This window comes from Anarhichas minor, unplaced genomic scaffold, assembly GCF_050575085.1.
Source record: "Anarhichas minor isolate MPS153535 unplaced genomic scaffold, ASM5057508v1 ptg000011l, whole genome shotgun sequence".
Lineage (NCBI taxonomy): Eukaryota > Metazoa > Chordata > Actinopteri > Perciformes > Anarhichadidae > Anarhichas > Anarhichas minor.
The window spans coordinates 9009613-9025032 of record NW_027466457.1 but is presented as its reverse complement, the minus strand read 5'-3'; the positions used below and the strand labels follow the sequence as shown (position 1 = coordinate 9025032).

Below are 15420 nucleotides of genomic sequence, written 5' to 3'. Positions count from 1 at the left end.
ATTTTCTGACAATTTATAGGCTAATCAATAATGAAAATAACCGTTAGTTGCACCTTTATACCGTCTATGTCTCTAGCTGTTCTTGGGTGTAAATCATTGATGAGGTCACATTAGTTTTCATTACTAGACTAAACACTAAGTAACCTTTTCCCACCCTGATAAGATCACTGCTCCTCCTATATATTTCTGCTCAGACCATGTTCCCCTCAGTAGTGTCGAACTCGTGATTGAAGTATACATCCACAGATAAACATGATTTTTTTGGGTCGTTTTTGTAGCTGGGCTTTTTCTCGCCTTTCTATTCCGCCACCTGCACTTTTTCCAGGATGCCCGGTACGTGTGGGTCAAATTAAAAACAAGGGACCGTGTCATGAAATACATGCAGACTAATTACTCCCTCCTGGACCGGTTTCTGGACTTGGTGAAAGCGCAGCCACTCAAGCCGTTCGTCCTTTTTAAAGACGAGGCTTTCACCTACCAGGACGCGGATGAGCTCAGTAACAAAGCTGCACGGGTTTTGCTGCAGAGCGGAGTCATTAAAAAAGGAGACACGGTTGCGCTGTTCCTCAGAAATGACCCGATGTTCCTGTGGCTGTGGCTCGGTTTGAGTAAGATCGGATGTTCCGCTGCTTTTCTCAACTACAACATCAGATCCAAGTCCCTGCTACACTGCTTCAAGTGCAGCGGAGCCAAGACTCTGGTGGCAGCTGAAGGTAAGGTCCGTGTGTCTGCTCTCACCAGTGGTGAACACTGCACATCACAGGTATTTAGTGGGCAATATCACACTGCATGGTGCAAATAGTCTGCTATAATCCTGTAATGCGAATGTTATAAATGACAAAAGTATGATCAACAAATTGTGTCCAAAAACTGTATTCCGTTTTTAGTTACTTTTTAAAACGAATAGTATTATAGTAGCTAAAACACGATCGGTTAATTATACTATGATGCATGGATATTACTACCTAATAGAGTAGTTAAAATGATCTGACGAATGAAACTTCTGCTTAAGAGTTAATGCATCAGTAGCAGTAATTATTATTTCACAAAACAAGTAAAGATTAAATAACATGAAGAATTAATCATCTCACAACTCCTCAGATTTATCTTCTGACTCTTTGAAGAGGCCTGTTTAGTTAAAACTAGCTCAACCAACCACAACATACGCACCACCACATTAACAATCTATCTTTCGTACATTTCACCGATACTTGTGTACTTTCAGTACAGTTTATGCAGTTGAATGCAACACTAATGGAACATGTTTACATTGTTGTATTGATACTTCTTCACTTACTTTCCCCCCCTGCTGGTGTGCTGTAAAACCCCCCCTCAGCCTGCAGGGGAGCAAAAACATAATTTACTAAAAAAAAGTCAAATAAATTTCAGCTGCAGTGAAGATGTTCCTTCGGTTTCATTTCCAGAGCTGCAGGATGCTGTGGATGAGGTCCTGCCCAGTCTGTTGGACGAGCAGGTCACAGTTTTCATCCTGGCTGACCGATGCAAAACTGCAGATGTGGAGAGCTTCAAAGACAAAATGAGCCAGGCCTCCTCTGAGCCTCTATCCAAAGATTTAAGGTCACATTCAAGTCCATCAGTCTACATTTACACATCCGGGACAACAGGTGAGCTACTTCAGGTGTTACATATTCAGGGTTTAACAGTAAAATAAATGGTTCCTGCGCTATATGTACCTTACTCTTTCAACAGGTTTACCTAAAGCTGCGTTGATCACTCCGGCCAAACTGTTGACCATATCTTGCGTTTATGGTCAAGCAGGAATGAAATCTGACGATGTGGTTTATGCTAGCCTCCCTCTCTATCACACCACCGGCTTCATGGCATTCACTGCAGCTATTGACAGAGGTAAGCACACTTTTGGCTATTTATTTGATAAACTGTGTGAGAAAAGGTTTTTTGAGGAATAAGTTGTATGTTTCTCACCAAATCCAATGAAAAGGGCAAAACCATAAATGCATGAGTCAGTCTCTCAATACTCTCCAACTTCCCTACCTTGTGTGTGGCACTCAGCCCTGGGCCCATTCAATTCTAAAGAGGCAGAATATATATGTTCAGCTGTGGAATAATTCACATTTGGTGCACTGACTTCCAACAAGGGGTTATAAAAATGGCTAATCTTAGTCTAAAGATTACATTTATTGTCACAATAACAAACGAGCTGCCACAGGCTGACTGCAACAAGACCCCCAACCTGCATCAGCTTTAACACCATTTGCTGCAACTGCAAGTGAGTGAGAACTAGCATGTGTCCGAGATAAATGATTGAAACAAGCAGCTTTGATTGCTAACTTGACCAAAAGTCAAGGCTTAGCCATTGATTTGTCCTGGACCAGTGTTTCACTTTTACGATCGACAGTGTTTCAGTTTAACATCTTTCTGTTCAGATGAACAGGTGGGAGGGAGGAACTGCTATAAGGCTTTGGCTTCACAGACGATATTTGTTTGTAGATCACAATCGCTGTTGGTTTTGGTCTTTTCATGGATAAATATACTTGAAGATTGTTATTTGTCATCTTGTTGCTGTTTGTAGGTACCACAATGGCTTTGAGTAGCAAATTTTCTACATCTCAGTTCTGGGATGACTGCAGAAAACATAACGTCACTGTCATACAGTACATAGGAGAAACTATGCGTTACCTCTGCAACACACCAAAGGTACTGTGTGTCACAGCACTAACGTTAATGCTCACCAGCAATGAAAACAAACAAAATAAAGCTGTTGGTTTGTCCCCGACAGAAACTCAATGATCGAAGACACAAAGTGAGGCTTGCGATAGGCAACGGGATCAGAGCCGATGTCTGGAGGGACTTCATAAGCAGGTTTGGAAACGTTAAAATCATGGAGTTTTATGGAGCGACTGAAGGGAATTGGGGTGTGCTGAATTACAGCGGTAAGATCGGAGCTATTGGCCGAGACACCTTCCTCTACAAGGTAAAAGTCCTGATCTCATTCCACATTATGAAGTTAAATACGTCAGTCAATAACAACGTTTTACTTTTTCTTTTCTTCTTATATCTTGCAGAGGTTTTTTCCGTACGCTGTGATCAAATTTGACGTAGACGAAGGACTGCCTGTGAGGGATTCTTCTGGTTTGTGCATAGAGGCTGCCAAAGGTGTGTTAGTAGTTGGGTGGTAGCTTGAGGAAAACAGAGATCATGTCCTCAGTTTTCTTCTTTTTTTTTTCATTCGGGTAATATGGAGACCAAAAGTGCAGTTTACATTTAATCATTTTATGTTTTTAAGGGACTCGATGCCCTTTTATTTGACTCTTGGAAAAAAATTAACATTGAACCTAATATTCCCCTGGTAGAGTACTAATCTTAAAACAATTATTAGATTATCATGTAGTGAAACTGGGACATACAACTCTTGTTTATGAATAAAGAACATTACAACATATCCAAATGAATAGAGTTGTCAAGAGTCTACAGCCATGTTAGCGGAGCTGTGAGGCGTCACTTGAGCTAAATACTTGTGTATCTGCAACAAACTATTGGACAAAATGAAATTTTGACCTGTCCTGTACGTCCTTTCCGCAGGAGAAACTGGACTTCTGGTATCTAAAATAGCAGCCAGGTCTCCGTTCTTGGGTTATGTGAGTGACCTGCAGCAAACTGAGGAGAAGAGGCTGCATGACGTGCTCAAGAAAGGAGACTTGTACTTCAACTCTGGGGACCTGCTGCGCATTGATGAAGATAATTTCATCTACTTTCAGGATCGAGTTGGAGACACTTTCAGGTGAGTTCATCTTTTAGCGTCAGGTTTTTAAGCCTCGCTTTAGCCTTAAACATTTTTTTTCCCCCATTATTATTTTGAATAGATGGAAAGGAGAGAACGTGGCTACAAACGAGGTGGTTGACGTCATCACGCTGGCTGACTGCATTAAGGAAGCCAACGTGTATGGAGTTGAAGTGCCAGGTAATATCCTCCGTACATCTTCTTCTCTTTGTTCTTTCTTGTTAAGTTATTTTCTAAATTCATTAACTTTACAATAACATTAAACATTGGCAAGCAGCATATCGTTTGAGCTCTGTGAAACAATATGCGTGGATAATTACCTCAAAATAAGAATTGTGTTTTCGTACAAGTTTGGATACATTTACCATTAACCAGACACACTGTAAACCCGTACTATAAACCCAGGTATCATGGCACTTGCCCCAGTTTGTCAGAGGTATTTGCACTTCGTCGATCATTGTCCTGGTCATAAACTTTGGCCGAAATATTTGACTTTTCGAGTAGACAGGGAGCGCCTGAATGTATAATTAGTTTTAGGCTCGAGACCAGAATTAAGACGTGGAGCAGGTTCATCCTTCCCTTCACGTATTCTTCACAATCCACTTTTCTTGGTTGTGTCTTTCTGAGGATCCCACTTCTGAACTGTGACTCAGCAGGTTATGTGTAGCGGCAATCAGGGGGTGGCAAAGGACAGGCGGGCAGCACAGAGGTGAAAAACCTGAACGAGTTTATTTCAACATGCCCCAGTCTTTGGTCCCTCATATGTGTCAAGCTCCAAAATCAATGGATCCTACATTTCCCAGAATGCACTGAATAACGATCACATCCACTTTGTGCCCACGACCTGAAATAACCTCTGAACCACAGTGTTACATCAGGCAACTATTGTCTTCTGATTGAACTTTGCAGGTCAGGAGGGGAGAGCAGGAATGGCTGCCGTTATTTTAAATGAAGGACAGAGATTTGACTCTGCAGGTGTTTTTAAACATGTTGAAAACTTCCTGCCTTCCTACGCAAGGCCACGTTTTATGAGGATTCAGGTATTTTTACTCTTTTATTTCATATCTTTTACAAAGCATCTTGTAAAAAGCATCCCCCTAACAATTCATGTTACTGTGATTACAGAGCTCCATGGACGTTACAGGCACCTTCAAGCTTGTGAAGGGGAAGCTGGTGGAGGAGGGTTTCAACCCTAATCAAATGACTGACCCGCTCTACTTCCTGGATGAAAAAGACAAGAATTATGTCCCACTTACGGTGGACATGTTCAACTCAATTACATCAGGGAAGATCAAAATCTAAAGTAGCTTTCGTTGCCTCTGTGTTAAAGGAAAAATCCTGCCTGCTCTGTAACACATCAGCCACCTGAAGTTTTGTGATTTAATTATCTATTCATATTTGGACTTGTCCTTCTGCAGTAATTTCATACATATCTCATGATTAACTCTCCTAGAGAACATGTTTGAGCTTGTTGCACTGACATGTGAATTCAGAGGAAGAAAGCTGTTTTTCCAGTTGAGAAAAGTGAAAGCTCTGAGCTCCTTATTGAAACAGGGACTTACTGCGTACCATGCTGATCTATTGAGGGTATTGTTAGTGTAGCAGCTAGAATCTCTGCCTTCTAAACAATAGATTTGTTGTTGTTTGTTGTTCGGTTCCTCCCTCTCTGTAGGGCTGAGCGGTAAAACATGAGTTATTCAGATATTTCTAATCAATGTTGTGAATAAAATTATTTTCTAGAGATTAAACACTTTTTTTGTGCTCATAGTTTTAAACAAAATATGATTGAAGCAATCAATTGTTATTTATGTCCTCCAACGTCATAAAGGTGAATAGATAGCCAGGGCCCTTCCACTGTGCATGCCGGCAGACTAACATGGCTCCATTCATTGCTAACAGTATAACTAACACCTGTGCTTCTCCTTCTTAAGTTATGTAAGTTAAATTATATATAACTTAAGTATTTTGCTTAAAATATTCACGTGTTTTTTTTTTGGTGGACAGTATGTGTAATAAAAAAGGTGTAATTGTATGTATCTTGAATAAATTATGTGGGTTTTTAAGCACAGCAGAGTGTTTCTGATCAATATGACCAGCTCCAGGGACAGAAACTCAACTTTCACCCTCTGGTCGGGTGCAGGGTGACCCAGGCTGCGCTGCCCTTGGAGCTGACCAGGGATCAGCAGCATGGAGGACACCTCGACAGGCAAAGACACACATGGAGAATGAGTTTGGGCAGTTCAGGCTTAAGGAGAACAGGTCACTGATGTTAACAGGATCATCAACAAGACTGTTAATCTCACTCAAATGTTATTGAACATGTGCAACCTAATGATAAATGAAGCATCCATCATTATCACGTTTTTTACTTTACTTTAAAGGTTCTCTATACGATATTGAGAGCATTATTATAGCATAAAACAACTTTGTACTGTTCATCATTTTTAAGTTGAAGCAAATACTGAAAGTCGGCTGTAAACCACTAGTTAAATGTCTGGATTTATTAGGACTATGCCAGTCTTGCCCCTGTTCATTTTCTGAAAACTTTTAAGATCAATTACTTGGGAAAAAAAACAACCTCTGTTTAAAAGTATACAAGCGGTATTAACATAATTCAATTTAAAATGAGTTTCTGTTTATCAGTATGACACAGGTTTTAAGCATTTAGGATAAAAAGTGTAAATGTTTCCATTGACATCCACGAGTGTAAATGGTAGTAAGCATATGTGAGGGGTCCCTGGCTGGCCCCAACAAGTTTGAGAATCCCTGATCCCCTGGTCACAAGTCTTTGAGGGCAAGTGATCAATAAATGATCAAGTCTTTGAATGCCGACCATCTATAGTGGTATTTCAACATTTTGATTTTAAATCTGTTATTGGTGTTTTCATATAGCTGAGACCAAGAAGCGGACCTAATTAAAAGTTTGATGTGTGTGTGTGTGTGTGTGTGTGAGAGTGTGTGAAATGTAGCTATGCCCCTCCTTATAAATCAGCAGACAAATACAGCTCAGTTTAAGGAGTGCACGCCTACCGCCTGCTCAGATTGCGTATTTATTATTCGGGTTGCCATTTGCAGAGTTATGTCGTGGTATATATGACTTTTGTTATTTATATATATTGTACCGTAGAATCATCAGAATTCAGTCTCCTTTCTGCTGCTGGCACTTTATATCCTGTAAAAAGTAATTAGCAGGAAGTAAACTGCACTTCACTGTTTTAACCCAATGCAGAGATTTTTACTTAATATCCGTCCGCTAATATAATAATAATATAATATAATCACTTATCTCACTGCTTAATAGAATCCGGTTGTGCCACATAACAGGGGGACTATGCTAATGCAACACGAGGATAACTATGGGTAGAAGATATATAGATAAATATGGGTAGAAATTAGTGTAAAATCCGTTCAGAGTGGATGAGGAAACACCCGGTTTGTCACCCAGAAAAACATTCCGGAATGAAGGAGGGGTCAGCGGGCCGCAGTGCAGCACCGCCCCGGACTGGGTGGGTGAACTTTGTCACAAATTTCGCTGAGCCGCATAACACTCGCCTCCTCAGGGACGGATGCCAGATCCGAAGTGCGCGCTGCAAACATGTACATCTGGTTCACCGTCCTAGCCGGACTGGCTATTCTGTCCTTCTCATTCCTCAGGACATGTTTCCCTCACTTAGGCGAGGACTTCACGTACATCCTGGCGACCGTAAAGCTCGGCTTCAGGCTCGTCAAATACAAGAAATGCAAACCGTTTTACAGCGTCTTGGACTGCTTCTTGGATGCGGTGAAGAGGCATCCAAGTAAGATCTTTCTGCACTTCGAAGGACGACAATATACTTATGGAGAGATGGATAAAGAGAGCAACAAGGTGGCCAGGGCTCTGCAGGCTGAAGCCCGGCTGAAGGAGGGGGACGCGGTCGCCTTGTTTCTGGCCAACGAGCCCAGTTTCGTGTGGACTTGGCTCGGTTTGGCCAAGCTGGGTTGTCCGGCTGCTCTGCTCAACGTTAACATCAGGTCCAAGTCTCTGCTGCACTGTTTCTCCTGCTGCGGGGCCAAAGTGATCATCGCCTCTCAAGGTGAGGTACAGAACCGTGTTAGTACACGAGTCAGGGGCCCAGAGGAGGCGAGTAGGGGTCTTCAGCTCGCTTTGCTTCTGGGCTCTTCCACCAAATCTTTACGCATGCGAACACGTGCAATGTACAACTATGATGTACTGGTACATTCAGTATTTCCATTATGTGCAACTTTCAGTGGTGCATAATACAGTTTTCTTTAGAGGTCCTTGTACGTGAGTATTTCTATTTTATGCTGTTTTATTCTACATTTCGAAAGGTAAATATTGCACTTTTTACTCCATCAGATTTATTTGACAGCATCTACTGGTTACGTTTCTATAAGAATACAAGCACAATGATGAACTTCTATAATGCAACACAAAGACTAAACCAGTGGTTTCCAAACATTGTGCCTTTTTTCATCTAACAAACCATATCAACTGAAATAGTAAAGTGTTTAAAACTTGATTTTGACACAAGCATGGCCGTTCACAACAGTCCAATGTCCACGTAAGACCACTGTGGCTACTTTGAGTTAGTTAACCGATCTGAGTTGATCTTCTTTATGAGATTACAACACAAAGATCCCTTTTTATTTAAATGTTCTTATCAAGTATCAGGCCTGGTATTGCTGGCAAGTGTAGGTTTGTGTAGTAACACCTCTGATCACTGAGTACTAATCAGCCTTCATTAACAACTTTTACCACAGATTAGGTTGTTTATGATTGTGTCAGTCGGCACTAGATCTGATAAGACACAAGATTAACACTGAAATGTGTTTACTGCATGATTGGAATTGTTATTTTGTGTTTTCGTCACAGTATTGTATGGAAAAGACAACAACTGATAATATTGAGTTACTGTCACCCGTCCTAATCTCCACAGGATAAACCAAGACTTGTTTCATTTTGTTCTAGATACAAAATCATATCGGTTCAAATGTTTTATCTCTCTTTTGTTTGAAGAACATAGCAGTGTGATTTTAAAGTAGTGGACTTTTACAGGACAGTTGATGAGTCATCTTAACTAACAGCTTCTTAAGCAAAAGTGTTGAATAGTGATGAAAAGTTGAATCTCCCCTCCCCCACATGGTTTCACTCAGTGTTCTGTACATTCAGTCCTGATGTTCATTTGAGGCACTCTGAAAACTTGTTTCTCTGCTCTCCCCATTTTGGCGCTAGAGTTTCACCCCAGAGAAATGCACACCTTTACTTTCCTGCAGCATGTGCTCGTGTCCCACTGGGATGGGAGGTAACATGAAGCCAACATGTGCTGCATTGCGCAACACAGCGCTCTTGACATCTTGTGTGGAGCTTGAATGCCTCTCTGTTTGCAGAGCTGCAGGACGCTGTGGAGGAGATTTTACCGACGCTGAGAGAGCAAGGTATCAGTGTGTACCTCATGTCAGAGACCTGCAGCATCCAGGGCATCAACACTTTGTCTGACAAGATCTCCCTGGCCTCCGATCAGCCGCTGTCCCGGGACCTCAGAGCCAACGTCAACATAAGGAGCACCGCTTTGTACATCTACACGTCGGGCACCACAGGTACACCAACACCCAGCTAAAACCAATGCAGTCTAATACAACAGTCCTGCAATACATCATAATGTTTTGCTGAAACTGTTTTTAGAGAGGTTCCACGTCATGGTAACTATGAAGGCTCATTTAGTGGTGCAGTTAAACTGTGTTTCCTTCTACTGAGAGGTGTGTGTTATATTCTATCCACTGCATTCATACCAATGAGGGTGGACATTCGATTATTCTCGGGTGCTCGCCAATGAACGGTCTCAAACTATTCAATGGGAACTGAAACTCTTCTTAACAGGCTCATAGTTCTGGGAAGAGTTCATGTATGTGAGCGAGTAAGAGTTTAACTAGCTTGTCTACTGTTTGACAGTTTTACCTGAATAATATTAGCAGGTTAGGAAAAAGACATCCAGTATTTCTTCCACATGTGTTGAAGAGGAGCTTGATATCTTTTCACACACTGTTCTTGTAGTCAAGGCAAGACTCTAACTCTCTCTGTAGAAACCGAAACGTTTGCTGTACTCTGATAATTCTGCTAATCTTAAAGTGATGTTTCCCAAAATACTATGAACTTGATAGGTGGCTGTAAAAAGTTTGTATTTAGCAGCGGCTGCAGTCAGCATTGAGGGGAAAAAAACCCTAGCCAGATCACCTGAGGTCAGCTGAGTACTACATCAGCTCAAAGCAGGCAATCAGACTCCGACCTTTTGGCAAACCTTGCCCATCCAGTCTACATGTGTTTTGAGGTGAGAGTCAGTACCTCCGAGTATAAGGCCGTGGTTCTCTGATGGAAAACGGTGGATTGCGTCCTCCGGGTTGGGAGTGAGTCCCTGCCTCGAGCGAGGGAGTTTAAGTATCTTAGGGTCTTGTTCATCGGGGTGCCTCAAAAAGAGCTGGGAAACATTGCTGAAAAGAGGGACATCAGGAATACCTTAAGCCTGCTGCCCCTGCTACCCGATCCCGTATAAGGCGTAGATAAGATGAGTTTACGCCAACAGTTACTCATTTACAAATGCAACAGATGAGGAGCAACATTTTCAACACTCTTGAAGGAAATTTCTGGCTAACGTTTGGTGCTGAGCAGGAATCGTACAGTGGGTTTATCACATCTGATGACGGAGGTGACAGTGAGTCCAAACAGTAAAGCTGCAGGCCGCAAAACCCAAACAATGAGCTCAATGACACCAGAATGTCCAGAGTCCAGTGATAATTCGCTGTATGATGTCCTACAAGTGACTCCTTTCATACTGCACAAATTGTTTTGCATAAAAATGTGGATTAGAGCAGCTTTAAAGAAAATATTCAGCAGAGAATTGGCTCATACTGCAGGAGTGAGAAGTTTCCTTTCAAACTGCATATACCTCATACTAGCTGTACCTGATGATGATGATGATGATGATGATGATGATGATGATTTATTATCTTTGGCTTTGGAAGGTTTGCCTAAAGCAGCCGTTGTCACCCATGAGAGGGTTTGGGCCGCCTCCTTCCTCCAGGCGGTATGTGGAGTCACATCAGAGGACATCTTCTACATCAATCTGCCTCTCTATCACAGCGCAGGCTTCCTCATCGGGATGATCGGAGGCATGGAGAGAGGTAATATGATCCTCTCAATCTGCCAAAGTATTCACACACCTGGTTTGGGCACTTACGAAGATGATGTGTACATTTACAGTAAGATGAAAGCTGCGTTATATGATGTTTATTGCAGGTCTAACCATTGTTCTGAGGAGAAAGTTCTCTGCCTCTCAGTTCTGGGACGACTGCAGGAAGTATAATGTGACAGTGATGCAGTACATCGGTGAAACGATGCGCTACCTCTGCAACTCGCCCAGGGTAAAATGAATCTCCAGTTAAAATAATAAACTATTGTTCTGATGGAAGAGATGAAGCTGTGCATGTCTCCGTTTTGACCCGGAGTCAAACTCTCCTTTTGCAGAAAGACAACGAGAAGAACCACAGGGTGAGGATCGCCATCGGCAATGGAGTGCGAACAGACATTTGGACTGAGTTTCTGAATCGCTTCGGTGACATTAAAGTCAGAGAGTTGTACGCTGCCACAGAGGGAAACATCGGCTTCATCAATTACACGTCCAAAATCGGTGCAGTTGGGCGAGTCAATTTTGTGCACAGGGTAAGTAGAGGAAAGTGTCATCAGCCACGCTAGCAGCACTGCTTCAGTCCAGACTGAAATATCTCAACAGCTGTGGGCTGAAGTGTTAATACGTTTGGTACAGACATTCTTGGTTTTCGGAGGATGAATCTTAATAACACTGGTGATCCCCTGACTTTTCCTCCAGCGCCACCATGAGGTTGACATTTTTGTTTTTGAGTAAACGAGAATGTTACAGACGTTTGTGTTCCACACAAGACGAATTGTATACATGTTGGTTTTCCTCTAGCGACACCGTTGTGTCATAATTTAAATTTGCCCAAAATTTGGGTATATGACCAAATACTGTCAAAATGAATGTTTATTCCATCAGCTGTACTTTGTGTTTAGTGCTAATAAGCTAATGTTAGCATGCTATCACGCTAAACTAATATGGTGAACATTCTGCCTGCTAAACATTTAGCTCAAAGCGCCGCTGTGTCTTAGTACAGCCTCACAGAGCTGCTCTATGGCTGGAGTAAAAGTCATAGTGTAGTATGTCATAAAATAGTTAAAGTATAGACTAATTCACTTTTTCTATAACTTTCTTCCGTCTAGTTTTTCTTCCCGTACACTTTGATCAAGTTTGACACCGAGAAGGAAGAGCCTGTGAGGAACTCTGAGGGTCTGTGCATCGAGGCAGCCACAGGTGAGTCGCTATTACAGGTGGAAACACACCGTTGTGTTCTTATTTCTCTTTCTTTGACACAAGAGCAGCAGTACACATGTTGATAATCCATTTTTTTAATCAATTTTATTTATTGTAAATTCAATATGATTTGGTTTTGGGTTGTTGGTTGGAGGAAACATGCAACCTTAAAGCGTCACCTCGGATCTATAATCGACATTTTTCATGTGTCTTTTTTTTTTGTCAGGTGAGACGGGACTTTTGGTTGGAAGGGTTACTCTGAGGTCGCCCTTTGTCGGGTACGCTGGCAACCAGCAACAGACGGAGAAGAAGAGACTTCGTGACGTGATGAAGAAAGGCGACCTGTACTTCAACACTGGGGATTTACTTCGGTTTGATCACAACAAGTTTGTGTACTTTCAGGATCGAGTTGGAGACACTTTCAGGCAAGTAGTGACACATTTGTGTTGATCTGTTAGATTTGTTGTTTTAATTCTCTCAAAGGACAGGAGGTCTTCCATTTGTTTAGGTGTTTTAACATGGAGATATTAGATTTAGACGGCTTAGTGTGGTTTTCACATCATAGAAGACTAAACTAGAATTTCTAAACTTTGCACAGCTCTCATTTACACTTCATAGGCGCAGTTTGTTTCCAAAAGATATCTTTTCAGTTATTTGTTTAAATCTGGTGCCAGTCAGGAAGTCATTTGGGATGACATCTTGCACAAGTGTTTTCTTATTGTAGTGTCTGTTGCTTGTTTGTTGTTGCAGATGGAAAGGAGAAAACGTTGCCACATCGGAGGTTGCAGACATTCTCTCAATAGCTAACAGTATTTTTGAGGCAAATGTCTACGGCGTTAAAATTGAAGGTAAAGCCACTAACGATGTCAGAAATTATGTTAAAATGAAATGCTGTATTCTCTGCTTTTTAATGTTTTCTATATGTAACCAATTTAATTGTCTGATTAGGTCACGAGGGTCGGATCGGCATGGCAGCGGTCACTCTGAATAAAGGAGACGATTTTGACTGTTTGCACACCTACAAGCAGGTCGTGACCTACCTCCCAGCGTATGCAAGACCTCGATTCATCAGGATTCAGGTAAAAATCAAAATAATAATTTGCGTAGCATTTTGTTATCTTATTTCATGCACCTGCAGCCTTGAGGCATCTGACTATAGTAAGACGTTATGGGGTTTAAAGCAGCAGCAAGGGATTTGAGGACTTTCCTGAGCTGGGTTTTGCCTCTCAGCCAGAACACAAGCTGTCCCACCTGCTTATGATGCGTTATAAACATCACCTTCATATTAACTGTTACCAAATTTGATCACAAAAACATTTTTCAAACTTAAAAAAAAAAAGAAGAAATTCATAAAATGTTTGTTTTGTAGCCCTGCCTGGAGATGACGGGGACGTTCAAGATGAAGAAAGTGAAGTTGGTGGAGGAGGGATTCAATCCAGCTCACATCGAAGATCCTTTATACTTTTTAGATCTTGAGAAAAAGACGTATGTTCCCCTGACTGAAGACATCTACAGAGCAATCGCTCGTCGAGATATAAAACTCTAACACAGAAACTGATAACAGATAACACCTCATTCTAGGTAATGTTTAACAGGCAACTAATCTCAGGGACAGACTCTGACACATTGCATAATGTTTTAACCTGTTATCTTTTTATCCTTGAGGGTCAATTGGACCCCCAGAAAATGATTGCAATTCAACCTATTACCCAACTTGTGTGGGGTAGTTTGTGATAAAACATGACCCCAGAATCTTCTGCTGGTGTTTGAGAGGCGACAGGAAGGGACAACCTCAAGGGTCTTATTCTCATCGGAGGAGAAATCCTCATAATCAGGGTCCTTCTCAACATTCTCCTCAAAGTCACTGTCTGAGAGCTGTGGCTAAACCTCACTGGCACAAAATGGGACATATCAGGGTTTCTCACACTACTACATGTATGTGCTATGGCAGGCTAGGCCCCTAAAGATTGAAACATTGCATAGTGACCTCAAAATCAGTTTTTATACAGCTGGGGAACACTCATCATTTAGAGACTTTAAACATTGAAATTGACCCCAAAGATAATAGGAGGGTTGAAAGACTACTTTATTTTAATAACACAATTTCCGTGCATCTCTGCAGTTTTTGTAAATGTATTCCTTAATGCTGACAGTATTTGATATACAGGTATGTCTTACTGCCACTGTTGTAGTTTTAATAATTAAACTCTGGTTGTCTTTTTTCCCCTTGGCTCCTATTTCATGATTGGCCAGATCAATGGTAACATTTGAAGTTTCAGTTTGTTTGCATTAGACTGAAAATCACTGGGGTCAGATAATACACAGCTGTAGATAAACTTTTAAGACTTACTTATGTCACATATTGGCACAATCCCTCTTTGGTTGTATCAGTGAACCTTTGTACTGTTATGTAGAGCCAGTCTTTACTTTATCAACGTGTGTGCACTAACATCACATAGAGTTAAACTAACTACTGCTACTGTGACAAACATGGAAACATTTCGAAATCAGCTGGTTTCAGAGAAATAAGTTGAGTTGAACTTAAGTCAACTTCACCACTGAATCAAATGTGTTGTTCTTATTGTTACTTCCCTTAAGTGTTTGACTTTCACAACTGGGTTATAAGCCAACGGTTCTGTAGACTTGTGGTGTGGAAACATCAAACTTTTACTTTCCACCAAAGGAGACTTTGTATCTGGTTAAACTTAAAAGAATATATATATTTCTTTCTTAGATTTTGCATTTGGAGGTAGAGGGCCGAGATTTGATTTAAAAAAAAAAAAAAAAAAATATATATATATATATATTTTTTAGATGGTTAGCGGAAGTGTTTTGTTGAAACACTACCAGACAAATTATTATAAGCAGAGTAGCTTTATACATTCTGTTGCAAGTTTCAGAAAAAAAAATCTGAGTATAGTATGTCATAAAAAAGTCAATAGTACAATATGTCATAAAAGGTGAATGTTATTAAAAAGTAATTTTATAGTATCTCAAAAAAAGGTCTTGTATATGTCATAAAAAGTCTTACTATGTTAAAAAAAAGTAATCGTATAGTTTCTCATAATAAAAGTCGTTAAGTCATAGTATATGTCACATAGAAGTTAGTCATAAAAATTCACAGTATAGTATTTCATAAAAAAATTATATTATAGAATGCCACAATAACAGTGTAGTATGTCATACTAGAATATGTCAACAGTATTAAAAATATAATTGAGAGGCATAGAACAGTCAGTATAGTGTGTCAATGTATAGTATCCCATAGGAAAGTCTAAC

The 15420-nt window shown here is 40.8% G+C and overlaps 2 protein-coding genes across 2 annotated transcripts; both read left to right on the top strand.

Moving 5' to 3' along the window:
- Window positions 1-268: 268 nt before the first annotated feature.
- LOC142948060 (long-chain fatty acid transport protein 2-like) lies at window positions 269-5062 on the top strand (the record flags this gene model as incomplete). Its single annotated transcript, XM_076089941.1, has 10 exons — window positions 269-713; window positions 1425-1625; window positions 1711-1866; window positions 2552-2676; window positions 2759-2953; window positions 3045-3135; window positions 3562-3760; window positions 3843-3940; window positions 4670-4800; window positions 4886-5062. Coding segments are annotated over 10 exons (1818 nt in total), but the record flags the coding sequence as incomplete, so codon positions are not given.
- Window positions 5063-7355: 2293 nt separating this feature from the next.
- On the top strand, window positions 7356-14365 carry slc27a2 (solute carrier family 27 member 2). Its single transcript, XM_076089268.1, has 10 exons — window positions 7356-7833; window positions 9149-9358; window positions 10778-10936; window positions 11052-11176; window positions 11280-11474; window positions 12051-12141; window positions 12368-12566; window positions 12892-12989; window positions 13090-13220; window positions 13511-14365. The coding sequence occupies exons 1-10, from the start codon at window positions 7356-7358 to the stop codon at window positions 13685-13687; spliced, it is 1863 nt and encodes a 620-aa protein (XP_075945383.1). The 3' UTR covers window positions 13688-14365.
- The last annotated feature ends 1055 nt before the right edge of the window (window positions 14366-15420 follow it).

Excerpts from the sequence above, each read along its gene's own strand:
- slc27a2 (XM_076089268.1), top strand. The coding sequence starts at position 7,356 with ATGTACATCTGGTTCACCGTCCTAGCCGGACTGGCTATTCTGTCCTTC. Across the intron at positions 11,177-11,279 it reads ACCTCTGCAACTCGCCCAGG|AAAGACAACGAGAAGAACCA; the intron begins GTAAAATGAATC and ends CTCCTTTTGCAG. Across the intron at positions 13,221-13,510 it reads CTCGATTCATCAGGATTCAG|CCCTGCCTGGAGATGACGGG; the intron begins GTAAAAATCAAA and ends TTTGTTTTGTAG.